This window comes from Mauremys mutica, chromosome 12 (genome assembly GCF_020497125.1).
Source record: "Mauremys mutica isolate MM-2020 ecotype Southern chromosome 12, ASM2049712v1, whole genome shotgun sequence".
In the NCBI taxonomy this organism is placed as follows: Eukaryota; Metazoa; Chordata; order Testudines; family Geoemydidae; genus Mauremys; species Mauremys mutica.
In genome coordinates, this window is record NC_059083.1 from 76,135,549 (window position 1) to 76,163,264 (window position 27,716).

Sequence of the window (27,716 nt, forward strand, 5' to 3'; positions counted from 1 at the left end):
GAAACGTTAGTTGCAGTATTTTAGATACAGAGGGTGACGTCACACACTATAGGGCAGGGGTAGGCAATCTTTCCAAAGTGGTGCGCCGAGTCTTCATTTATTCACTCTGATTTAAGGTTTCGCATGGCAGTAATTCATTTTAATGTTTTTAGAAGGTGTCTTTCTATAAGTCTATAATATATAACTAAACTATTCTTGTATGTAAAGTCAATAAGGTTTGTAAAATGTTTAAGAAGCTTCATTTAAAATTAAATTAAAATGCAAAGCCCCCTGGACTGGTGCCAGGACCCGGGGAGTGTGAGCGCCACTGAAAATCAGCTCGCGTGCCGCCTTCGGCACACGTGCCATAGGTTGCCTACCCCTGCTATAGGGGTTCCACAACCTCTTAATTAGTGACCTGAACACCATAGCCATTCCCACATTTAAGCATTTGCTGCAAACCTAAATTAACTAATATCTCTCATTAATAATAAATGACATATGCTGTATCAGTTTCAGAAACAGAGATGCACTAGTTACATATATACAGAACAGCATGTTCCAGTAATAAGGCACTAGACTCCGAGTCAGGAGACCTGGCACATAATTCTGGCCCAGGCTTGCTGATTGGGGGGGAGGTGCAAAGGGGGCAATTGCCCAGGGGCTTGGGGGCCCCTGACTGCTGCCACTGCAGTGGCCGGGAGCCCTGGGCCTTTTAAATCATCCAGGCAGGCCACAGGGCACGTAGGCATGCAAAACCACTTTGGGGGGGGGGGTCCGGAAGTGATGTATTCGTCATTTCTGCCCCAGACCCTGCCCACCCTAGGCACGGCCCTGGCCTTGGGGCCTGGAATTTCTGTCGGTGGGCCTGTTCTGGCCCCACTGAACTCAATGGTAAAACTCCTGTTGACTTCAACAGGGTCAGGATTTCACCTCTCATTTCTATTCCCAAATCTGGCACTGACTATGTTTGATGTTGGGCAAATCAATTCACTTTTGTAAGGTGTTTTGAGATCAACAGATCAAAGTTGCCATAAGTGTTAACTATTATTGTTTATGCCAGTACTAATGTCTTTGTAACAAGGGTGTGAGGAATCCTATTATTAATATTCTGTAAGTTTCTGTTCTCTTTGATATAGAAAAAAATGACTAAAATAACACTTAAAAACCCCCCAAAAAAGAACTTGCAGCAGTTTAGGTTTTCATTTGTTTATTTTTGTGTACAAGTTTGTTTTTACTCCCTCATAAATCAACATCCACAAATTTGTTTTGCTTCTCCTCAGTTCCAAGAAAGTTATTCTTTGCTTGCCAAATAAGCAGAGTCAAGAATTATTCAGCAAGTAGGTGGAAATGGGTGTTAAAATAACAAATGAAAATAATATAATTTACAAAGTCTCTTGGAAGAAGATGGGAGTCGCATGGAATTTAATTAAAAGCGATTTCTGATTATAATATTGTATTTAGAAAACTTGTTGTTTTTTTGCAACAAGTATACTATATATTTGCAACAATGAGCTATGCTTAATACAAATTTGTAGTGGCAAAGTTTTTAAACTTCTTTTTATGAGAGCTAAAGTGAACATTAAATGGCAAAGCAGAACCTCTGAAGGTCCTACTAACCACTTGCATCTTTGGTTGTAATTTTCTACCATGCCACAAGGTTTCAGACTATTACTAAAGTCTACCAAGGGAAATATCAATCCTCTCAATTGCCTCAACAATAAAATAATAAATATTTTCTTCTCAAACAAGTATGTTGTTTAAAAAACAATTAGATAAAAAAATTATTAGTAAAGGTGTATAATAAAAAAATCTGGCATTAACAACATAATTCCAAGTGGAAGTATATAAAGTATACCATTTTCAGACACTTGTCTTAGTTATAAAACTTCAAAAAACATTGAAAATACTGTTTGAGGAAAGCACAATAATACCTTATCATGCCTTGATGCATTCCAGATAAATTACAAATATATCACAACAAAATTCCTTTAAATTTAATTTTATCTATGTAAACCTCAGTGTCATTAAGCAACTAATATCTAAAATGTTCACAACTGCAATATGAAAATAAATCCCTTACAAAATTCGGGGGGGGGGGGATCAGAATTTAGCATCACTGCTAACAAACTTGTTTAAACTTTTCACATTTAATAGCTTCTTGTTACATAGATATAAAGTAAGTTTAGAAGCAGTTCAACTGAAATGAGAACATCTTTAAACTTAACACTTTATGTAATGCATTCTAAATATTTAGCGGTATTATATCAATGAGAGTAAATTCTTCTGGGAGGGGGAGAGAGAGGAAAAAAAGGGTCAAGGCAAAAACACCTGCAACTACAGTGGAAGATACAGCATGTACTTTATTGCCCTCTTCTATTTCTTTCAGTATATCTGAAATTATTAAATACAAATTACTCACCATAGTTTCTCCAGGCTCTCTTGAGCAGGGTGACCAGAGAGCAAATGTGAAAAATTGGGACGGGGTGGGGAGTAATAGGCTCCTATATAAGAAAAAGACCCAAAAATCGGGACTGTCCCTATAAAATCGGGACATCTGGTCACCCTCCTCTTGAGAAACAGCTGTACCAAGCTTCTATCAGAAAGAGTCAATCAAAACTGCAAAAACATCTATTTGCTGTTTGCAACATTGTCTATCTCACAAAGAATTTGTTTCCCTCTTTTGTTTTTCTGAGGAAGAGCTGGCTACACATTGTATCCCACATTTATGGTTCTTAAATACTCCAAACATCTGCACTGATACTTTGAAAAAATTCCTTCTTTACAAACATAACCCAGCATTGACAAGACTTTGCTGTTAGTATGACTGGATAAAATGATCCTATTTTCAGTACACAAAACAGTATCACGCTTAACGGGGACAATTCTAGATGCCCAGAAAATGGTACAAAGAAAATTATGATCAGAAGTTCATTGCTTTAGCCTTTGCTCATTACCTTTTGGCTATAAATAGTGATTTAACAAAGCAATGTTAATTGATACTATCTGTACTCATGCTAATATGCAAAAAGTCTCAGACAATGTAGACTTTCTAACAAGTTAAATCTTGCACTAAAATCATTCTGAAAGAGTGCATTGACGTTGAACACAAAACACACCCAGCTATGAAAGGAGGCTTTAAATTTTCACTCTCCAATGAGGTGACAAATTACAATACTGGAGTGCTGACAAAAGCTTGGCCTCTGGCAGAAGGGTTGTTGTGTCTTACAGAAACTGATCGCAGAACTGAACTAGTTCCTCCCCTCCCCATGCTCCTCCCTCCCCCAAAAGGCAGCCCTGTGCCACAGCAGACCTAGAATTGGAAATCCACACATTGCCAGAAGCAGCCTTATTCCAGAGGAGGGTGTGTGGGGGGGTGTCAACAAACTATATATGGTGGAAAAAATATTGCATGTTTTAAAATTTCTCATGCAAACTGATTCTCTTTTCCCTCTCACCTCTACTTGCTTCTTACCCTCTCTGCTCTCTTTTCCTCTTACTTTTATTAACTGCGCTAAACAAAGCCAACCTGGTTCAGGCAACCACTCTCCACACAACTTATTCCTAGCTATTGACAGAACTTTCTTTACGGAACTGCTCAGCACAATCAACTCCTAGCACAGATACACACCCAGCCTCTCTATTTGATCTTCCCTTATACCATGACAAAACAACAGAGTAACAGGAAAGTGTTACACAACAACTGATTAGAGTTAACTGTCAAGAAGAAGTCTCAAACGCAACGCTTCTCATATCTTAAAAATACAATTCTCTTGCCAGCAGAAAGCAGCACTCCTTTCCATTTGGCCCAGCAGGTTTCCCTTGGCTAGGGTGCATAGAGGCTTATCCCTATGCCAATCGGAGAAATGGCGTGGTAGCAACCATTCAATGCCAGTTTAAACATTACAGAGCTACACAAGACAGTCAATAAAGGGTGGACTCACTCACCCTAGCCCAACCATGCAAGGAGATGCACTAAGCACATCAAGACTAGGAGGACGGTGACATGCTGACATCCCTACAAGGGTGGAGTTTCTTTTCTCAGTGATTAAGTCGGCCAACCAAGAACTGCAAGTCCAAAATGTGAGTGAGACATCTCTGTCCTGCAGATCACTGGAGGAGGAAGAAAGGGGCCTTAGGTCTGAAGATTTGCACCCATTTGCCATTCTATATTTAGTGAACAGGTAAGGAGCAGCATGCACACAATAATATATATGACCTAAAAACTGATTGTCCCTCTCTTGACTATGCTGTGGGGTTACTCCTGTCCACAGTTTGCAGAAGATGCCAAGAGATACACAGACTGGGGAGGCCCCAAAGAGGGGGGGGAAAAAGAGTGAAACAATAGCTAGCTAATTTTATGTTACAACAGAATTTCCTAAAAATATTAATTCACAGATGTAGATTGCTTTTACATACATCCTGTATTGACTGACTGATTACAGGGCTCTGCTTCCTTATATGATACAATATTACCTGAAAGTTACACTGCATGTATTTATATGTCTCTTTTTAAATTCCACTAAGAATTAGCACAATTTTGACTATATAAATTATTTCTGATTTCATTAACTTGATTTTTTTATAATGCTATTTAAAAGTTTAATACTGAGATCAGGCAAGTGAGTATTGTTTTATGCAAATATGTAGGCAGGCCATGAGCTAATTCATCCACAAAAACACCACTCCCGTGCCCCAAAAGCCCCCCACCTGATTCAGCCATCTGTTCTTATCATGCTCTTAACCAAATTATTAAGTTCTTTAGAAAAGAGATACCTCACTTACTACATGTCTGCACAGCATCTGATTGGAGCCTCTGGGCACTACCACACTGCAAATAACAAAACAATCAATCACAGTCTATAATTATAGCTACGCTATGCTTCTGATCCCACAAGTTGCTCTTTGGAAGCAGACCTGAGAGATGTCCATTGATCTCAATGCAGGCCTACCCACATGAAGCAATTTGCAGGATCTGGGCCTAAAATAATAAGAAGGACTACAAAATTATAGCTACTATGCTAGCTAAGAGCATGATCCTGCACTCACACATAGTCCCACTGACTTCACTATGACTACCAATATGAGTAATGGTTTGCAGAATCAGGACCTAAATCTATTTTACCACCCTCAGAAATTTCCATTCTTTACAATGTTTACATCTGAGGGGTCTAAAGTTAGTACTGTTGATTTTTACATTTTATTTATTTGGCCAAGTGAGAAGTCATGAGATCTGTATATCTGATACGACCCTTTGCATAATCAAACTTCAAACTCAAATTAATTTAAACTAAACAGAGGATGGAGTATGTCTTGGCCACACCCACCCACCCACCCACTGCCAAAGCTAGGCTCAATAAAAAACAGAGAATGGAAAGAATTTTTAAAGGTCAAAATTTGCACAAATGGGATGAATGCCAAGCTAAAGCAAACATGACTATAAAAATGAAGTTCTAAAATAAGTGCATAGTAATCTTTCTAATTTATAGGTTTTTAATTTACAATATATGCTCCACGGGGAAGAGATGAGGTCTTCATTTAAATTTCACACAAGGCTGAGCCCATTGCTAAAGCTTAAGATAATTTAAATTACATTCTCTTAACAGAAGCTTTCAAAACCATCCTCACTGCAGAAAGTCTGTTTATGAATGTGAATATACACCCCCATCCACCCACCCCTATGATTCCCCAACATGTTAATGATATATTAGTTACTGCATGCTCGACACACTCTTTCTTTAATCTTCAACTGCACATTTACCTACATATCCAATAATAGTAAGCTATTATGTCCCCATATATTTATGGCCCTAAATGAATCAGTTTTTTCAACAGGACTTCTCACATGAAGTCTCAGTCATTGTCAACCACACAATGATAATCACCCACCTTCTATTATTCTCTCATCAAGATGCAAAGCATTCACAAAGCATTATAACAGAGCACTGGGCATTGCAGGGCATGCCCATGTCCAATGCTTCTGTGGTGGCCTATGCTGGCCTATGACCAAATGAAGACAAATTTTATTAATCTGTGAATAAAAACGGCCTTTTAGAATTTATAGTGCAATCTATTTGTATCTAAAATATTATAGTCAGCCTAATGCCAGCATTAATATTTGACAAAGTAAAGCCTCAATCCTGCAAAATGTTGTATGTGTGGGCAGAACATTGCAGAAGCACAATGAAGTCAGTATGACTTCAGAGATGTAGGAGCAACCTGTATATAGCTCCACTAATTTCAGTGGAGTCTCCTCATAGAAGCATGGAGTCTGCCCACACAAAACAGCTTGTAGGATCAGCTCCTAACTATTTTGCCACCAAAACTTTAGAATATTACATTAAGTGTAATGTTTATCTTTTTCTTAAGAAGCTTACTTATAAAAACATACAATTCTGCGAAGCACACACACGCTGGTATTTTCCTTTGTAGGGACTGTATATCAGATGCCCTAAACTGTTCCTCATACTTTTACTCTGATTTCCTGGTATGGTAGTAAGCCTTTCAGAGTTCTTAAAAATAGGCATTACTGACTTATTTGCATATGTCAACAAATGCAGTGATCAGTTTCACAGGCTATACAATGCCCTGTACCTGCATATCTGAGCAGAGAACAAAACACTTAAAGTACTCCTTAACAAAACACGGATACCATTCACAGGCCATAATAAATATACAATCAAATCAAAGAATAGAAATAGCTAGTGGAACAGCATGACCTGTATTTGGCATAAAATCATTATGTTCCTTTAAGAAATAATTCCACTTTTAAGAAAACAAAACACATGTCCAATATGCATTTAAAAAAAAATCCTGTTCAAAAACTGCACAGCTTTGTAACACCCTGATTATAAGCAAGTCAGGGTCATCACTGAATAAGTGATTCAGAAACCAAGATTAAAGAAACTGCTATTTGTACTAACGTGGGTGAGGTTTAGACAAGCAAATAGCTACATGCAGAAATCAAACACCATGAAGAAACAACACCTTTTTTACCGACTGAAATACTTGGTAGAGCATGGAATTTACAGAAGGATTTATTTAACAAAATGTATTCATTTTCACTAGTAGCTTAGACAATCTGTTCCTCGATTCCAACAGATGTGTGGAAAAAAACAGCTGTGCGATGGACATGTCACCAATGTATATTCACACTACACAATTCATTTCAAGTGACTTGAAATTCAGAATTGTTTATCCCTTTTATTCAGTTTTTACGGGCTTGTGCCTGAAATTGTCTTTCAGTGGGAGCTTTGACAAAAACAACAGATAGGTATTAAAATACCTTGAATAGAATGTAAATGGAACTCTGGTAAGATCCCTTTTTGATGTACTCTTACAGCATCTCCATCACCAATAGCACTGCACGTACAGGACAACTGAAAACTCATATAGGATGGCAGCTGTTCCCTTAGCTCCCTTCTGTTCTCTTTTTTTAAAGGGAGAACTTTAATCCTTTAAAACAATGTTTCCCAAACTTGGGACATCGCTTGTGTAGGGAAAGCCCCTAGTGGGCCGGGCCAGTTTGTTTACCTGCCACGTCCGCAGGTCTGGCCGATCGCGGCGTGGTTCGCTGCTCCAGGCCAATGGAAGCTGCTGCAAGTGGCGCGGACCGAGGGACGTACTGGCTGCTGCTTCCAGAGGCTCCCATTGGCCTGGAGCAGTAAACCGGGGCCAGTGCGAGCCGCGATCAGTCAAACCTACGGACGCGGCAGGTAAACAAACCAGCCCGGCCCAACAGGGGCTTTCCTTACACAAGCAGCGTCCCAAGTTTGGGAAACACTGCTTTAAATGTATCCAGAATAAAAAGTAATTTAGAAAAACCAAAAGAAACAAAGAAAGAGAGAAGAATGGCATTTGTTAAATGTCCTCAGTCAGTAGGCTCATTTATAGAACTAGTTACCAGAGGTGGTTAGATTGAGCCAAAATCTGACATGTTGCATGGCATACTGCATGGCTAATCCATTTACTGAAGCTTTGCCACTTTAATAGATTTGGAAAAAAACCCACACACAAAAACCACCAAGCTGAACATGCTCACCCTTGGAATGGGCAAAAGGGCAGATTCCTATATCAGTTCATTAGGGATATCATCATGCAGAACAAATTTATCCATTCCTTGCTCAGATACTACATTGATGGTTGCTATAGGAAATCATTAGACTAGATAGACAAAAATTGAGAAGTGTTATAGAGTAGGAATAAAGAGTTAGTGGACATAGCTGATGTGCCTTATATCCTTCCTAAAAACAATGGAAGTGCTAAAAGCTTGTATGACTGTTCCTTTCACTGACTTAAGTCCGGCCTTTGAATTAGCATTATTTAGCTTTAAAGCTTCTAAGTTTGCTCACTCTTTATCTGAAAGACTTTTTTTTAAAAACTCAGTTATGATACCTGTCTGTTTCATGTTTTAGTATCACTGTGCAGAGGGCAGCAGTAGTTAGATATTATATACACAACTAAAAGTGTTATAAAAAGTATATAAAACAGAGGCGAGTATTATACTCACTATGAGATCTACTAGTTTTGTAGCAGAGACTGTCTGCAAGTTCTTTGGGGCAGGGACTGTCATTTACAATGTCTTTATAGTTCTTAGTACAATGGGGAGCAGAGTGGCTGTGATCTTTAGGCACTACCACCATATGAACAGTAGATAAGTTATGCATCGTATTATTATTAACACATGAAGCAGTGATAGTCAGCATCTCTTTCAAATAGTTAATGATGAGTATATTCCCTGTATTGAACTATTATCAAGCCAACTCTGCATGATCCACACACTCAAGCCTGGATTATCCGACTTCTGGAGATTTGGTTAAATGGAGGAGTCGGCATGCAGAGAGCTACCTTTCAGCCCCCACCATTCTTCTGTTGATCAACTTTAGAGAAGGCAAGAAGTGCAGACAGCAAACCTTGGGAGATAAATTAAGCTATTGCTGGGTTGACTGTAACTAGAATTTGGATAGCGGAGGCATAACTATAATGACAGGATACCATGTAACAATATATATTTATTCCTGACATACTGCACAAGAACTTTTAGACTTCATATATTATTCTGCTTCCAAGAAATAGAAAGGAAAGAAGTTTCCCTACTGGGAAAGACTTCTTCAGTCAGAGAGAATCATAAGAATGTGGAACAGTTTGCAGTGCAATATGGAAGCAGACAGCTGGAAATATACTTCAAAGATAGATTTCATGTAGCAAAAAGCAGTTAGAAGACAGACTGATGTTTTTTACCCTTCCACAAAGACTGTTTCGACCTATCTATACAGAAAAGCAATGATAATGTGTTAACTATTTTCTGCACTATCAGTATTAGAAAACAAAGGAAAAAAGACAGACTCAATCCACAAACATTATTTGATAACAGATTTCAAACAGGGGAAGCTTCATCCTGAGCTCTTCCGTGGGCAGGACAGGTTTGGGCAGTTTTAATAATGATATTATTGATATTTCCATGCGACATTCAGTGGGACAAACTGGTGATTAAACAACAAATCAGCGACTTAATATATGTTAAAAGATGTCAACCAGAAAACAGTAGCAAAAGGTATATTCAAAGTGAAAGCACTAACTCCAGAATATAAACAACTTTGTTAGTGGAGTCAATACAATAACATGTATAACACATTCCAGAGATAAGTTCAAAGCATTTTGAACCTAAAGAGGAGTGAAATATTTGAGCTTTGGATGAGGAATTATTTTTGGAAACAAAGTTCATCTCCCTTCAGAATAACTACACTCTGCTCCTACAGCTAGTATGCATTTTTCCCTGTACATATTAGTAATGTAAAGGGAATGAACCAAAAATACTACCCACATTCACTGCCATGCAACCCTACCCAAGAAAAGAGAGTTCCATGCATATAGCAGAGCAGAGGAAGTCCCGTTTAAAATAAATTATATATAAAAACATATTATGGGTAAGGAAAATAATCACAGACAATGAAAACACCATCACTGAATATTTAGTCATTTTAATCAGACAATTACAGTGGTGTTTCAAGAGAAGTTAATTCAGAAACTTATCTATCCCAATCCATGACAATTCTGTCGGACACATCAATCTGCACACATTTAAAAATTTTAAATGGATGACATTTAATAGATCTCTATTGCTAATCAGTATTGTCTTCTATGAGTATTTTGAAAACAATTACAGTACCTACAGCACACAGATAGTTATCTTTATACAATGGTGCCTCCCAGTAAAACTCAGAGGTTGGTTTTCATATGTATTTGTGCGCTCCTTTGTGTGTATACACAAGGAGTGCACAAAAACATAAAAATCAAGGCAGCTCTTTTGATAAATGCAACTCCATTTGTAACTTATCCTGTTTTTGTTTTTTAAAGAGCGGTAATGTTCTAAGCAGCAGATCGTGTATTAATTAGATTGTAAACCTCTTAGGGCAGGGACTGTTCTGTGTTTGTGTAGCACCTAGCACAATGGGGCCCTGCGCTATGACTGGGGCCCTTATGCACTGCAATGAATATAAACAAGTAATAATAAATGTTGAACATACAGCCTAATGGCTTGTAGGTACGTTTGTCATTAGGGCCTTATTCCTGCAATGTGAGCTGCTTACACAGACCCTTCTCCTTAACCTACAGTGTGCTTCTTCAGTAGATACTGGTTCTGACACTGTGACTCGTGTACATGCATTTTAAGTTTATGCAGACTTAATTGCTTTTTTAAATGGCAGTGCATGCAAGGCAGCTGTTTTTGCAAACCAGGCAAGTTTTGGTTTCAGTCCATATCAAAATGCTCTATGACTTCTATTCCATTTAGAATGGTGGAAGTGGGAGGATGGGGGGAAAGAAGAGAGTAATAATAATAATAAAAAAAATAAACTCTTAACATTATAGGGGCACAATACACGTTTTCAGAGAAGTGTATCACTTTGGAGAGAAAAACAAAAGCAACACCAGGCAATTGGAAATATGCACATACATAAGACTCTCAAAAAAATTACATTTCCCTCAGTAGAATAAAGCTCAATGTATGCAGCTACTTAAGCAGTTTTTGCTGGTACTTTGTTTTGTATAGGAATGGTTTTAACTGAAGGTTAAACGAAGTTATACTGGAATCCACACACACACCATTTTAGTGTATTTGCTTGAGAGAGGAGCCATTTATTACAGGAAGTCTTGAGAGCAGATTTCACTGTATTTTTCAACCTTTCAAGAGTTCATTTTCCAATAGCAATAACCAGTGAACAACTAAAGACTTCAATTGACGCCTACTGATTTCAACAGGGTTTTAGTTTATAACAACTATCAAGATTCAGCCCTAAGGGTTAGTTCCTACAGATTTGTACTCATATGTGTAGTTCCATTAACTTCAGTGTTAACAGTGGAATAATTCATGTGACTAAAGTTTGGAGGGTTTGCCACTGAATGAGGACGTAACATCCAGTCAAAAACAAACAAATTCAGATTAAAACAAAAAAAAAGTCTATGAGCCTCATTGAATCTCAGTCAGGAAATCTGATTTTTTTTAACTTCACCTTTCTACAAATTCTCTTCCCAACATTTCATGAAATTCCGCTTATAACAGAGAAAGCCATTTAGAACACTTGCTAAACACCAGCTCCAACATAATTGTTAAAATGCTATTTTGCAATTTAATTTACATGAACTGAATACTGGTATGGCTCAATATCAGCAGGTGTTGTGGTGTTTTGTTGTGCAATCATGCAAAACCAAATGGAACAAAAAAAGAATACACCAATTTTGTCTGCCCAGGACTCAAACTGGTTTGGCTGTCATCTCTAAATCAGCTATCACTCCCACATACTTAATTAGAATGTGAAGAGCTTCATAGAACCATTTTCAGGGCAACGAAATAGTCATTTTCTTTAACTGTAAAAATGACTGGGACAGCTAACTGATTCAAGCAAAAAAAAAAGTGAACATATTAGAAGTGCACAGAGAGGGAAGGTGGATCTGCTGTTGTGGAAATATAATTCCAGAACTCCTAAAATGAGTCAAAATGCATTTCTCTCTGTACCACCTTGAGTCAGATTTTCTTAAAACCAAAAAACCAAAATACTCGCGCACACACAGTGCAATAAGCCCAGATTTTCCAACAGAAGTTGCCTGGAAAACAAGTAAATGATGCACTTTCCTCTTTTAATAAAGCATGTCTACTCCATGAATAAATTGTGAACTCATTATTGTACACCTGGTTTTATTTTACTTTATTTATAGTCTTTTTTATGGCTTTCATCATCCCAATACCTGTGCATTTCACAAACATGAATTAATATATCCTCACAACACCTCTGTGAAAGGAGGAAGAACTCACCCTAGTATACATAAGTGAGGCTGAGGGAAATGAAGACCCCAATCCTGCACTGATAAACCATTCAAGCCGAGGCTATTTCACCAGCAAGGAGTGACAATACCAATGAGGACCTACTCAAGCTGTTCTTAATGTAGGATCTGGACTATTCAAAGACATTCCAGAATTCTTCAGCACAGCTGGAAAGATCCCCCAGTATCAGTTCCACATGAAAACATACTTCTTCCCTACTTGGAGTGTGTGTTGTTGGGAAGGCAAGGGCGGGGGGGGGGGGGAGGAGTGGAGAGGAGGGCAAAACAAATGCAGACAGAAGTTAAAAAGCAAAGAAATCTATTTAAAATGTACTTAAGAACAAAATTTTATGTTTGTTAAATTTTCACCTGCAACAGATTGCACTCAGATGGACCTTGATCCTACAGAAGGCACTTGCAAGCACAGATCTTAACTCCCCTACAGAGTCTCACTGACTTCTGTAGAACTGAACTGCAATCTTAGCATCAGGCTAACAGAAGTATTCATTCAACTCATTTATAAGGAAGCTCAGACATACAGAGCACAGCACAGAACTGCTCTTTTCAAAGGGGGTCATGTATTGCATCCAATCTGCCTGCAAAACTTACACTGACATCAAGAGACAGACAACTTTGGGAGACTTTACCTCCTGTCCAACTTTAGCAGCAAAATTTCTAGGAACAGAAGCAGTGGCAATGAAATACATTTTCCTTTCTTTTAATTAGGAAAAATAGAAGGAGCTAGAGCACAGACCTAATATGAGGGAAGCAATTAACACGAGACTATTGGTGGGAAGACAAGAGGAACCAATAGAAAAGCTGCCACACCCCTAGTTCATTCACCTATAAAGAGAACTTCTGACATCTCCTCTATAAATATGTTAAGGCTGGAAAGGGGAAATCAACATATGCTGCATGTGTAAAACAAGCCGAAGACCACCAAAGAACTCTCTTCAGATAAGAGAGACAGCACAGGAACATTAGAGACTAGTATGTTCCCCATCCCTTCAAAGAGACGTTTTATTTTACAAAATTAAGTTTTCTTCCTTTTTATGAATAATTAAGACAGCGCTTAAAAGAACAGGACACAAGAGCCAAGGTTTATTTCAGAGAGCACAGGAGAAAGAATAGTAGGCGAAGGGGACATAAAGAAGGATCTTATGTTGCACTTTCTTAACATGCTATTTGTTTTGCAAGGAAAGGAAATGGCTTAGTCCCCAACTGATTTTGTTTATTATATATTAATTGCATTACAATAGTACCCAGAGACCTTAAACAAGACTGCAGTCTCACCGTGCTAGGTGCTGCACATAATAAGATACAGACCCTGTTCCAAAGAGCTTACAATCTAGTTAAGACAAGATGTAACAACTGGGCATAAAAAACACTCAAACGAATTGAGGGAATGGAGGCAGGGAGTGATAGTAACCATAGAAGGGACACAGTTACATGGATTAGCTAAGCATATTATTAGCGCTAAGTCAATAATACACACACACACACACACACGTGTAAACTCTAAAGACTTCCTGATTTGCTAAGCAGTTTGTCAGTCAGCCTCAAATCTTAAAATGTATTTGGAAAATGAAGTGTGTGGAGTATTGCAACCCCATTAAAGGCAGTGAAGTAGAAAATTAAGAGGCAGAGAGTTTGCAGTAGGTGACCACAAAATCTGAACATGGGAAAATTATTTACTCAACACCACAAATGCTGATCTCATCATGTTCACTGCTGGAAATAAAACTGATTCTTACTTCAGGGAACCAAACCCAGACTGAGGCATAGAAAAAAAAAATTACATGAACGACCTCAGGCCCTAAGTCACCGCTTCTGGGAGCCATACAGAGCCAGGTAGGGAGCCTGCCGGCCCTGCAACACTGGACTTTTAATGGATATCAGAAATGCCAATTTCTAGAGCTTTCTGGCTGGTAAAGTGCTGGATAACACAGCTTTTACTGTAGTGACTTTATTTCTCATGGAATGTTAAATGATACACTAACTATAGCAGCTTTCCAAATACCATACAAGTCCATTAATTTCCAATAGGCAGGAATTTATTAGACAAGAGTAAAAATGAGGGGGATGGGGTAATACTAGTTAGCTTCCAGGATATAAAAATTTGGTTGATTTTTTTTTTTTTTAATTTGAGTTTTAAAAGTTTCTTGTAAAAATCAATTTGGTTTGACCAACTTCAATTAACAGCTGGTTTAACATTTCACTTTGCATATTCATTCTTCCCCCTCTCCAGCCCCATTCTACACACCACCACCTGCCAGATCAAGACTAGGTAACACCATTAGGCTACAACAAAGGACAGGAAACAGTCACTGAATGTTTTTTTTAGCAACATTACAGTAAAGAAAATCCCTAATCACAGAAGATGTGACAGAGACACATGTTTTTAAAGGACTACATAATTAAGATAAATTTTATGATTTTATTTTGCATTAGCTGCCAGGAGGTGAAAGGCCCACTTTTTCTCTTGGGCTTTCATTTCCATATGCCCATCATCCAATATTTCTCTATTTTTCTTTTCCTATTTTCCCCTTTACATTTTTATTTAATGTCCTCCGATTCAGCAAAACTTTCTCACTTATTCACTGCAGTTAACAACACCCTGGCCTTGCCTGAAGATCCCAATTAATCCTGCATATCGGAGTTGCACAGGTGCTACAGTGAAGTAGTCTCACCTCAAACATAACCCTTTTCCTTTATTATTAATAGTCAGAGAGAAGCAAGAGGAAGGAAGGAGGAGAGAAAGAAATGAACAATTAATTTTCTATCTATAGTAGAACTGTTTTAGAACTAAAGAACTATGATTCAAGTCAGAGAGCTGAAGTGCAGCACCCACCCAATTGTCAGAGAAAGAGATTTAAGATTCAAGGACAACTCCTGATAATATTTCTAATTAATGTGATTTCACTTTCATCTGGATCAGCAAACAGCAAAGTTCATCATTTAAATATTACAGTAGGAAAGATCAGATACCACAGTGATTGGTGCATTAACACACAGACAAACATTCAGGATGAAGAAATGTATTTTATGGCATTAGCAACCATGATAAAGATGAGAATTTTTTTAAATGATCACGTTCTTTATTACTTTTGACCATGTAAGAGCAGAGTCCAAATGCACAGTCCAGAGTATCCTCCAGTACTGTAAAAGCACAGAAATACTGCTTGGACAGATGCACAAGAAGAAACTTGGGGAAGGACATCTTCAGGGTCCAGAAAAAAAAACAAAAACACACACACACTTCCAGAGCATGAAATCCCCCACTGTCGCCAGTGTCAAGACAATGTCTTGGAGATTAGACAAGATCAAACTCTGATCTTTACCTCCCATGATAAATATCATTCCTTACCTAATAGGCCTCCTCTTGGAAAATTAAAATTAACCCTACCACTTTCAGTGTAAGTGTAGTAGGAGAAACCCTCCCAAAAGATAAGAAGCTGGAAACAGGAATTGCCATACTAAATCTGACAGTAGTCCATCTAGTCCTGTATCATTGGTGGATAACTGCAAGTATCAGCTGCTTAAGAGAAAGATGCAACAAACTCTGCAATAAGCAATTCTGGAATAACACAAGGGAAGTTTCCTCCTAACCCCCATATAGTTAAAGGCAGGCTTATGAGAAAATTTGAAAAGATTTTTAACTTGATTTCATCCATCTTGTTCCAAGTTTTTTAAATATTTGAGAAGGAGTATAACATGCTCGCTTCAGAGCTAGTTCATTCCCAGGCTCTTACCCACCTCCTTGCCAAACATTGAGCATGATCAACTATTCACATACCTGAAACTTCCCCATGTACTCAACCAGCTTTTATCAGTGAAATGCAATAAAGGGAGAAATCAGGGAGGCCCTTAAATTTCAACATATTAAACACTTGACATGCTCATGGCCCATAATGGTGAAGTACACCAGAAAAAGAACATGCAAATTTCATAGTAAGGCAACACCAAAAAATGTACTTCCTTACCAACTGATTTTCTAAAGGTTCATCAGTAAAAACAAATACAAAATGAATGCAGAACATTCTCACCCCCCCATTCTTAGTTAATTTTTGTAACATCTATGTAGTTTAGGGAACTTCCCGTGTTGAACATTTAAATAATTCCTTCACTAGAGGCCAAATTTCAACGTCTTTAATGGAACAAAGAGAGTGTCACATCATTAAAGATTTGGCAGTATGATACTAGATCTATGACTTACAAAGAGCAGTAAGACATAGGGATAGCAGGAAAATTAAAAGTAACAAGGTTTTTTTCCTGTGTAAAATTCTATGATAAAAATATGCTTACATAGTGGACAACAGGCAAAATATAGGCTACAGTTTTAGAAAGGGGGATATAAATGTACTGTAGTCACTCTTTTTCACTAGAAAAAATAGTAGCAAGGGCATATTTTTAAAAGATATCACCCCTCTATGTACAGGATGAGAAAGGTTTTACTTTTAAAAGTGCCAGCTAACATCAAAATAGCCCTGCCATGAAATGACCACAACTAACAGTGTGCTCATTCCCCTACTTAATACATAAAATCAGTATTGAGGATAGAAAAATGTGGTTTAAAGCATTAGCAAACAATCGTAGAAAGTGTAATGAGCGAAAGAGCCAGAAGGCTAACTACTGAGTACACATGTAGCATCAACAGGACAGATACATTATAAGATGTTACATCATACTGATGTCTATTAAAAACATTAAAAGGTTACGATACTATATATAAAGTAGACAAAACTATTGCTAACTCAGAATAAATACTGAATGAATATCACAATGGCGCAGTTTATAAAGCCTAAAACAGAACATAGCATGAGATAAGTTTTAATATATTTATCCTAATATAACTTCCAACTGTTATCAATTCACATTATTACAATAATTGCTAGCTCCGCTGACTGGGAATTAATTACATTCATTTTATCATTTGGGGGTTTCTTAATTGTATTCTACATCACAGAGTGACTCCCTTGTGTTGATTAAAACAGATTTCAAACCAATGGTCCATCTGAATGTATAGGTAAAAGAGATGAAGATTAAAAACAAAAAGATTGAGACATGAAAGAAAATCCATAAGACTAACAGGTAATTTTATTTTCCAACACACCCCCACATGCAGCACCTCCGGACCAAAAAAAAAAAAAAAAAGAATAGCCTCTGTAAGATATACATTGCATAAACATTCTTTTTCTAAAAAGTTAGAGGCTGCACTGTATAGAGATTATGACATTTAATTTGAGGAAACTCTTTGTCAAAAGAAACTTTCTGATTTGCATGTTTCACATTTTAAAAAAATCTTAAACAAACAATTCTGATCCTTTTCAATGTATACAAGGACAGATCACTTGCATAGCTTTTCCTGCTGTTTGTCAACCTTTGGCTGGATTTAAAATGAAGTGTAACACTATATGCAAATCAATAAACTATTTGTGGCTTACCTTGGCACTGAAATCCTTGTTTCCCAAACCCCCTGCAAGGGAAAAAGACAAACGCTGTCTTAACATATTTAGTTATTGCTTCTTCCCACTAACCTAATATAAGAAAAAAAACCCTCACATTAAACTACATGATTTCAGGTTTTGTTAAGAAAGCAACAGATTTTATAATACAAAACAAAGCATTAACCCGTCTATTTCAAAGATGAGAATAGCAGCAGATTCCAGCTATGTAATTTCATTTTCTGGCAAACCTTTATTTTATTTTTATTTTATTTTACAAGCAATTTTGGATCCGCAATTAGTGTCATCTGTGAATATTACATAATGTTACAATTCACTTCATGACATGTGTATACTTACAATATTATAAATACTCCAACTGCTCGAGGGCTATAAAAAGAACCACAGTTGGATTCTAAGATGAATTTTAGTATGCATATTGAGATTTAACTATCTACAACAGAAAGGGGTTTGATGCTGGTTGTTTTGGGGCTTTTACGAAGAATATTCAGCTAACACAGAGAAAATAAATTAATAACAGCCACTGCTTTAATAACTATTATACTTCTAATCTTTTAAAAATAATTCTATTTATAAGCTATCATTGTTTGAAACAATGATTTAAACATGTGCATGGTATTAGCTATTGTACCCAGAGTTTAATAATATATTAAATCTCACGCAAATCACCACCTCATTTTTTCATTTTTAATTTTGACATTGAGTTCTTTTTAGTTATTTTTGGTACTCATTTACACACACTCTCTACATTCTCTCATTTGAGGATGTTTTGTATCTGACAAATATCCAGCAAAAGCCATTATATTGAATATAGCTCCCTTTAGCAAAAATAAGTATGAAGTTTAGCTACAAAATTTATGATTAAATAACAATAACATCTCTCCCTCATATCCAAATATTTATTGTGATTTAGAGAAAAAAAATCATTTAAAAAATCTCATGCAACTTCAGTAAAAATTTACTTCAAATTAAAGTTGACATTAAAGGGACACTCAACTTTGCAAAAAAAATTTAGCTTTATCCGAAACGTTTTTATTACTGTTATTACAAGTGAAACATAAGATCATGATACTGGACAGATTATAAAACTGTATTTGCTTATTTACTCTGAGTATATTTGACAATACTTTGCATAGTGTCTGTTCACTGTTTCCTTGTTTGCGTAGGACTTTCACTCCATAACATGAGAAAAACTGTTTTTGTTTTTCTAAAATATAATTATAAAACCACCAAAACAGACAACAGGACTAAGGCTGGACACAGAACCTGAAACTACTTTTAGGTTGTTTCTTTATTTTGTTAGGTGATTAGATTTCAAGACAACAGTGTTCTTTGACCAGCTAAACTGAGAATGCATCCTTTCTTCGTGGTTTGTACTGAAAGACACTAGTCCACATTCGAGCCTCTTTCATGCAATCTATACTGTAATGAATCTTTATCTTATTCAAAATTTCACAAAATAAAGCAAACCTTGGGTAGAATTTCCTTTAAACAAATTTGGCAAGTGTAAATAATTCTGCTACCTAATTCGATATTAAGATCATCAAGTTTCACTGAACACAAAAAAACAAAAAACAACCCACACATATTTGGGGAGGAACTTCATTCCACTGAAATATTACACGTTCTTTATTCACACCTCCAAATGTTGAATAGTCACATTCTTGATTTTTACCCCTCAGCTGGAAATTGTTATGGGGATGCAACAGTTAGGTGTCCATTTAATGACCTCTGAGGATGCCATACTTGCATGTCTTTGGTGCAAAAGCACCCAGTATTTCATCTGACTTTAAACCAATAATGAAAAACAATGCACTGAAGTTGCGGCACGCTGTCTTTGAAGAACATTTAAGAGCTTCCTAGACTTACTAGCAAGGAAAGACCACAGCATACAACTACTCTTGCCACCTGTCAACAACAGGATATCCTTTCACTTTCAAATACATCCTGTAATCAGGTGCCTTTTATCATGACGGTATTGTTTTTAAAAACTGCATTATTTATCTGTACCAATACATGCTGCCAATAACCCTGCAGCATTCTTTCACACCTGCCAAGTCTCACTCGTGTTGGATTTATTTTAAAGCAGTTTTTAAATTCTTCTACTTTTACAATGAAGGGTTTTGCAATTTCCTTCAAATTGTGATAGTGTGAGAAGCCAGAACTACTTTTTCCCTTTTCTACAGTCTGCCTATGTCCATTTCAGCCACTCCTCCCTCCATATATTTTCAACGGTTTGTTGCATGCTCCCCTCTGACGTTTTACTGTGTTTGCTAACAGAATCAGTCTCTCTTCCACAGCATCCAAGTTAAAGGAAGCAGTACAAAGAGAGAACTGAGAATGTACAGTAGGCCAAGGGTCATGCCGCCCAGTGCATGCTGAGGGAGCCAGCCAAGTGCAGTGTGCACACAGCCAGTTGCATGCATTCCTCTCACAATCTTCTCACACTGCTGAGCCCCAAGGAACAACAGACCTTACTTTCAGCAGTGCTCATCACCACCCACCGCTCTCACTAACATCAGTGGGAAAGGTGGATGCTCCTCAAATTTGAAGATCAAGCCCCTCCGTCTCTCCTCTCCACACACAAGTTGCAGTATGCAACATAAAGAGAAGGAAGCACATGAATGTATATAATTTACAACTAAGACAAGTGTCCCACCCATTCCCACTGTCTCATCCAGCTCAGGTCACAGGGTATGAGCAATCAGTCTGCACACTACTCATTGCTGCCCTGCTTAGCAGAGGGTATACGATGCAGCTAAGCCAATCGCATGCAAGCGCACACTGAAACTGCCCTGTATGGCCTAGGTTATGAGTGAGCTGAGTACATCATCTGGCCAAGAGCATGATAGGAACTAACAATTCAGTTTTTGCTTCTGGATTCTGAACAGTTTGTTGTAGAGCCTTGCAACCTGCCCTGAACCCAACAGGACCCAATTCCCAGTGTCAGGTTTGAATCCATCAGGTTGGGTCTGAAAAGAACCAACCCTCTGGGATCCAGGTCTGGTCAGGTAGGCTCTGATCATCTCCTCCTGCCTGTGAAGTTGGTGCTGCTGCAGCAGCTGCATGTCCCGCTCCTGCCAACCACCACCACCTCACTGTGCTGTGAATGCTGCAGAGTGCACTCACGAGTCACAGCACATCTAACTCCACAGCGCACACAGCGCAGGAAGGCAGCAGTGGCAGGGTACACACCTGCTACTGTGCTGACCCCATGGGCAGGAGACAGCTCAAGAGGATTCACAGGCACAAGGAATGAGAAGCCACTACCCAACTGAACCCCAAGTACAAGGTGGAGGCAGCCGATATCAGTTTGGAGGGAAGTGTCGGGTCCAGGATGGATCTAAAAAAGACTCGACACACTCAGGTCAGGTTTGTGCCTAGGTTGCGTTCAGGTCAGTCTTTAAAATTAGGCCCAAGCAGACCTCTAATTTGATTATTTTGTTCTCTTTGTCTCTCAGCAGCCTCTTTCCTATACTTGCTAATCTAGAGGCATCAGCTGCAATGTATTGTCTAGTCTCCCTGCCCTCCACAGGCAGCAACAGGGAACACAGGAACAGCAACTATCACAAAGATAATGAAAAGGCTGCAAAAGTTTTGCTGAATGACTGGAGAGTGGTGCAAATGCTGGGAAGCAGGGAGGTCCCTTACCAGATTAAATCAGTGGCTGTAGAACCCGGGCAGGATGAGAGTAGATGTATGAATGCTAGGGAGTCATAAAGTGAGCATGTGTGGGAGACTCAGCAAATGAAATCAATGAAGTGACAGCATAACTTGGGTTGGGGGAGGAGGGATAAGTCTGTACGGTGGTCAGGAGGAGATGAGGTGTGCTCTGAGAATCACAATAGGGAAACAGATGTTTAGGGGATGGAGGACAGTCCAAGCAATAATCCCCAGATTAAACTGATCCTGTGGCTGCAGAACATGGGTTGGATGCACGGCTGAGGATTGCAGGGAGTGTTTTTTTTCTTGCCCGAGGGACCAACTGTCATTTCCCAGGCGTCCCCAGGGTGCATGGAGGTCTCCTTAAGAGACTCACAAAATGAAGTGCAAAGGCTGCAAAACAGGGGTGCACGTGCATTACGGCACAGCTCAGAGAGTATAATGGGAGGTGATGTCGAGTTGTTCCCAGGGTTCAAGCTAGGGGGTTCCCCAGTTAGAATCACCAGTGGCTGCAGGATGTGCGCAAAATGCATTCCTATAGGCGAGTTACTAGGGAAGTCACCAAAAGAAGTTAATGTACTGTGCTAGCTGCGGAAGGTGTGCTGGGCAACAGGGGTGAATACATAGATTTGTTGTGTTGGAGGCAATATTGGGGTGGGGGGGGAGAAGGTCACTCAGATTAAATGGGTGCAGTAGGGCTGCAGTAAGTGGCCTAGCTAAGGTGATCAGATCTGGGGGAAGGCACATGACATGGAGGAAATCCTCCCTAGCAAGGTGTGGGAATAGCAAGGTACAAGCAGTATAGCGGGGTCTCTTATCAAATCACATAGATGCAGTGGCAGCATAAGGTGGGCTGGCTGAAGTGGGTAGTTCATGATGCATCCCGAATCATGGGGGGATAGGACAGATGTTACAGGCAAGGTAGCAGGGAGTCTCACCACATGAAGTCAGTTCAGTGGCTGCAGGAAGAGAAGTAGCTAAGAGAGCAGTGGGGGCGGGGGGGCTGTGATATAGGGAGCAGGGGCCGCACTAGGGGGCTCTCTCACCAGAAGTCAGTGCAATGGCTGCAGGAGGGGATGGTATAGAGGCAGTTATGCAGGGAGTCACTGCAGTAGCAGCAGAAGGGTGGGTGGCCTGCGGGGCATGGGCAGTATAGGAACCAGGGGTGGTATAGGGGCAATGTAAGGGGCAGGGAGCAATATGGGGGTGGTATAGGGGCAGAGGCAGCACAGGAGCAGTACAGGGGTCTCTCACCAGGTGAAGTCAGTGCAGGGCTGCAGGGGGGAGGGGGGGTTGGTTGTGGGCGGTATAGGGTGATGTAAGCGACAGGGAGTAGTATGGAGGTGGTATAGGGATGGGGCGGTATACGGGCAGGGGCAGCAGAGGATCAATACAGGAGTCTCTCACCAGGTGAACCTGGTTCAGGCTGAATGAGGGGAGTTGCCCGGGGAGTGGTATAGGGACAGAGGCAGGACGGGGGTGGCATACGGTGTCTCTCACCAGATGAAGTCGGTGCAGGGCTGTGGGAGGGGAGTTGCCCGGGGGGCAGTATAAGGCCAAGGAGCAGGACAGTGGTGGTATACGGGCAGTAGAGCAAGACAGGTGTCTCTCACCAGAAGAAGTCGGTGCAGCGGCTGCAGGAGGGGAGCTACCCAGGGGGCAGTATAGTGGCACGGGCAGTACAGGGGCGGTATAAGGGGCAGGGGCAGGACGGGGCGGTGTGGGGGTCTCTCACCAGATGAAGTCGGTGCAGAGCTGCAGGGGGGAGTTACACGGGGGGGGGGGGGGTAGAGCCAGGGGCGGCTCTAGGATTTCCGCCGCCCCAAGCACAGCGGCACAGCGGCCCAGCAGGAGGGCGGCAGGCGGCTCCGGCGGACCTCCCGCAGACGTGCCTGTGGAGGGTCCGCTGGCCCCCCGGCTCTGGTGGACCTCCCGCCGGCACGTCTGCGGATGCTCCACCGGAGCCGCGGGACCAGCGGCCCCTCCGCAGGCACGTCTGCGGGAGGTCCGCCGGAGCCGCCTGCCGCCCTCCTGCTGGGACGCCGCCCCAAGCGCGTGCTTGGCGCGCTGGGGTCTGGAGCCGGCCCTGGGTAGAGGGGCAGGGGCGGTATAAGGAGCAGGGGCCGGACGGGGGTTGTGGGGGTCTCTCACCAGATGAAGTTGGTGCAGAGCTGCAGGAGGGGAGTTGCGCGGGAGAGGGGCAGGGGCAGTACAGGGACAGTACGGGGGCTGCAGTAGGGGAGTTGCCCAGGGGGCAGGATAGGGACAGGGCAGTACAGGGGGCGGTATAAGGGGCAGGTAGCCAGACGGGGGTGGTATAGCGGCAGGGAGCAGGACGGGGGTGGTATAGGGGGTCTCACACCAGATAAAGTCGGTGCAGTGGCTGCAGGAAGGGAGTTGCCCAGGGGGATGGTATAGGGACAGGGGCAGGATACGTGGCAGGGAGCAGTATGGGGGTGGTATAGGGGGTCTCTCACCAGATGAAGTCAGTGCAGGGCTGCAGGGGGGAGTTGCTGAGGGGGCGGTATAAGGGACAGGGAGCAGGACATGGGTCTCCTACCAGATGAAGTCGGTGCAGAGCTGCAGGAGGGGAGTTGCACGGGGGGCGGTAGAGGGACGGGGCAGTATAAGGGGCAGGAGCAGGACGGGGGCACTGTGGGGTCTCTCACCAGATGAAGTCGGTGCAGGGCTGCAGGAGGGGAGTTGCACGGGGGTGGTAGAGGGGCAGGGGCAGGACGGGTGGTGTGGGGGGTCTCTCACCAGATGAAGTCGGTGCAGAGCTGCAGGAGGGGAGTTACACGGGGGGCAGTAGAGGGGAAGGGGCGGTATAAGGGGCAGGGGCAGGACAGGGCGGTATAAGGGGCGGTGTGGGGGTCTCTCACCAGATGAAGTCGGTGCAGAGCTGCAGGAGGGGAGTTGCACGGGGGGCTGTAGAGGGGCAGGACGGGGGCGGTATAAGGGGCAGGGGCCGGACGGGGGGCGTGGGGGTCTCTCACCAAAAGAAGTCGGTGCAGGGCTGCAGGAGGGGAGTTGCACGGGGGGCTGTAGAGGGACGGGGGCGGTATAAGGGGCAGGGGCAGGACGGGGGGCGTGGGGGTCTCTCACCAGATGAAGTCGGTGCAGTGGCTGCAGGGGGGAGTTGCTGAGGTGGCGGTATAAGGGACAGGGATCAGGACGGGGGCGGTATACGGGCAGTAGAGCAGGACACGGGTCTCCTACCAGATGAAGTCGGTGCAGGGCTGCAGGAGGGGAGTTGCACGGGGGCTGTAGATGGACTGGGGCGGTATAAGGGGCAGGAGCAGGACGGGGCAGTATAAGGGGCAGGGGCCGGACGGGTCGGTCTCTCACCAGATGAAGTCGGTGCAGTGGCTGCAGGAGGGGAGTTGCATGGGGGGCTGTAGAGGGACGGGGGCGGTATAAGGGGCAGGGGCCGGACGGGGGCGTGGGGGTCTCTCACCAGATGAAGTCGGTGCAGGGCTGCAGGAGGGGAGTTGCCCGGGGGCGGTAGAGGGGCAGGGGCAGGACGGGTCGGTCTCTCACCAGATGAAGTCGGTGCAGGGCTGCAGGAGGGGAGTTGCACGGGGGGCTGTAGAGGGACGGGGGCGGTATAAGGGGCAGGGGCCGGACGGGGCGGTATAAGGGGCGGTGTGGGGGGTCTCTCACCAGATGAAGTCGGTGCAGGGCTGCAGGAGGGGAGTTGCCCGGGGGGCGGTAGAGGGGCAGGGGCCGGACGGGTCGGTCTCTCACCAGATGAAGTCGGTGCAGGGCTGCAGGAGGGGAGTTGCCCGGGGGCGGTAGAGGGGCAGGGGCAGGACGGGGGCGGTATAAGGGGCAGGGGCCGGACGGGTCGGTCTCTCACCAGATGAAGTCGGTGCAGGGCTGCAGGAGGGGAGTTGCCCGGGGGGCGGTAGAGGGGCAGGACGGGGGCGGTAGAGGGGCAGGACGGGGGCGTGGGGGTCTCTCACCAGATGAAGTCGGTGCAGGGCTGCAGGAGGGGAGTTGCCCGGGGGGCGGTATAAGGGGCAGGGGCAGGACGGGGGCGTGGGGGTCTCTCACCAGATGAAGTCGGTGCAGGGCTGCAGGAGGGGAGTTGCACGGGGGGCGGTAGAGGGGAAGGGGCGGTAGAGGGGCAGGACGGGGGCGGTATAAGGGGCAGGGGCCGGACGGGGGGCGTGGGGGTCTCTCACCAGATGAAGTCGGTGCAGGGCTGCAGGAGGGGAGTTGCCCGGGGGGCGGTAGAGGGGCAGGGGCAGGACGGGGGCGGTATAAGGGGCAGGGGCCGGACGGGTCGGTCTCTCACCAGATGAAGTCGGTGCAGTGGCTGCAGAACGTGGGCTGCTTGAAGAAGCGCGCGGTGAATTTATGCTCCTTCACCTCGTGCACGTTCTTCTGCCTCAGGGCTCCCTTGCGAGCGAAGCGCTGCACCACGTCCGGGTCGGCGCCGGGCTCGGGGCCCGGGAACACGTCGGCCATGGCGCCCCCTCGCTGCTCCCGCCGGCAGCTGGGCTGAGCCGGGAGCCGCCGTCCGCCCCGTCCGGCAGCCGCCGCGCCTCTGGCAGCGGCTGGGCTGGGCGCTGCCTCCTGCTCCGGCTCCGGCTCCGGCTCCTGACGTGCGAGCCGCGCGTAGGGGGCGGGAGGAGGCTCCCAGCCCGGCTGCTCCGCCCGTGCGCTGACTGAGCCCCCTGCCGCGGCCGGGCGGGGCGGGGCGGGGCGAGACTCGCCGGCGCTGGGCGGGCGCAAGGCCGGCAGGTCCGGGCCGGGCCCGGTGCGCCGCGTCCTGCTGCCTCTGGTCTCCACCCCGCACGCCCCGTGACAGCCCTGCCCCCACCCCACAGCGATTCGCCCCCACACCCCTTCCCTCCACACACACACCGCCCCCTCCCCACCACACAGCGATACACCCCTTCCCTACCACCACAACGCACAACATCATACAAAGTATAACCACGCAGTACCCCATCACCAACAGAACACACAAATATACACACAGAGTGCAATTCGCACCGCACATCACAACTTCCTCCATCACTTCACACCCACAACCCCCACCACCACAACACATATGCGCACCAAAACAGTACAGCCAGTGCTTGCTACCTCTCACCACACACATATACCCATCCATCACCATCCCACACAGCAGAGTGCAACTGACAATGTGCCCCACTACACAATACCCACATCACCACCACCCACAAATCCACACCCATAACACCCCACCACTACAACAAACACATACGCAGACTGCAGGTGGAACCTGCTTCTAACCACACACAACGCACACATCCATTACACACCACATTATATATATACACACACACACAGTAAACACACAGAGTACATCCAGTCCTTGCTGTCTTTCATCACACAGAACACGCACTTCTACTAAAGTACATATACACACTATATTATACACACTACCCTCACTACTACAACAAACACAGAGTGCAGCCAGTATCTGCTGCCTCTCACAACACATCACCCCACCCCCACTAAAACACACACATCCAACAAACACACGGTGCAGATGGGACCTGCTACCTCTTAGAACAAGAACATACACAGTGCACACACCATCACACATGTAACAAACACATACATAGAGTGCAGCCAGCACTCACCATATACGCACAGTGCACCACACAACACCACACCTCCCTACAGTATGCTTAATACACAGCAGGACACCTCTGACAATGCTCCTAACAAACACACCACACAACAAAGCAATACAGCACCCAAACTCAACAAAAACCCTGCCCAACACACAGCTCCAAATATAACATATGCAAACACACCCAGAATAGCTGGACACTCAACTATTCCCACATAGAGCACCTCTGTGCACACACACAAGGCACATCTACCCCCACATGTATGCACACAACATGTATCAAACACACAATTAATGCCAAAGACCTACATCATATTTATACTGTGTACAAATGCTTCTGGTTCTTTCATGTACGTGTGTATATATACGTATTATCCCAGTCCAATACAAGTAGGGTGGCCACACAGCAAGTGTGAAAAATCAAGACAGGGGGTGGAGTGTAATAGGAGCCTATATTAAAAAAAAAGACCCAAAAATCAGGGCTGTCCCTATAAAATCGGGACATCTGGTCACCCTAAATACAAGTATATATATGTAAACATTTACAAATATGTGTAATATATATTCTCAGGCAGACACTTTAGTTATGTGGAGTTAAGATTGAAAGAATCTTCTAGTTACCTCTGGCAAAAAATAAATAAACTGAAATAAGAGGAAGTTATATCTTTCTCCAAAAC

At 42.9% G+C, this 27,716-nt stretch overlaps 1 protein-coding gene across 2 annotated transcripts in view; it reads right to left on the reverse strand.

The window, feature by feature from the left end:
• Positions 1–26,021, reverse strand: part of PRKCA (protein kinase C alpha) — a 285,848-nt gene extending 259,827 nt beyond the window's left edge. The window contains exons 1-2 of one of the 2 annotated variants that reach the window (XM_044982463.1): positions 25,726–26,021; positions 17,742–17,773 (exon numbers count right to left, since the gene is read on the reverse strand). In XM_044982463.1, the coding sequence (XP_044838398.1) occupies positions 17,742–17,773; positions 25,726–25,898 (205 nt within the window). In that variant the 5' untranslated portion in view covers positions 25,899–26,021. Of the gene's footprint in view, positions 1–17,741; positions 17,774–24,530; positions 24,552–25,725 lie in introns of those variants that run through there. The other variant, XM_044982467.1, reaches the window with a different exon arrangement.
• Positions 26,022–27,716: the final 1,695 nt, after the last annotated feature.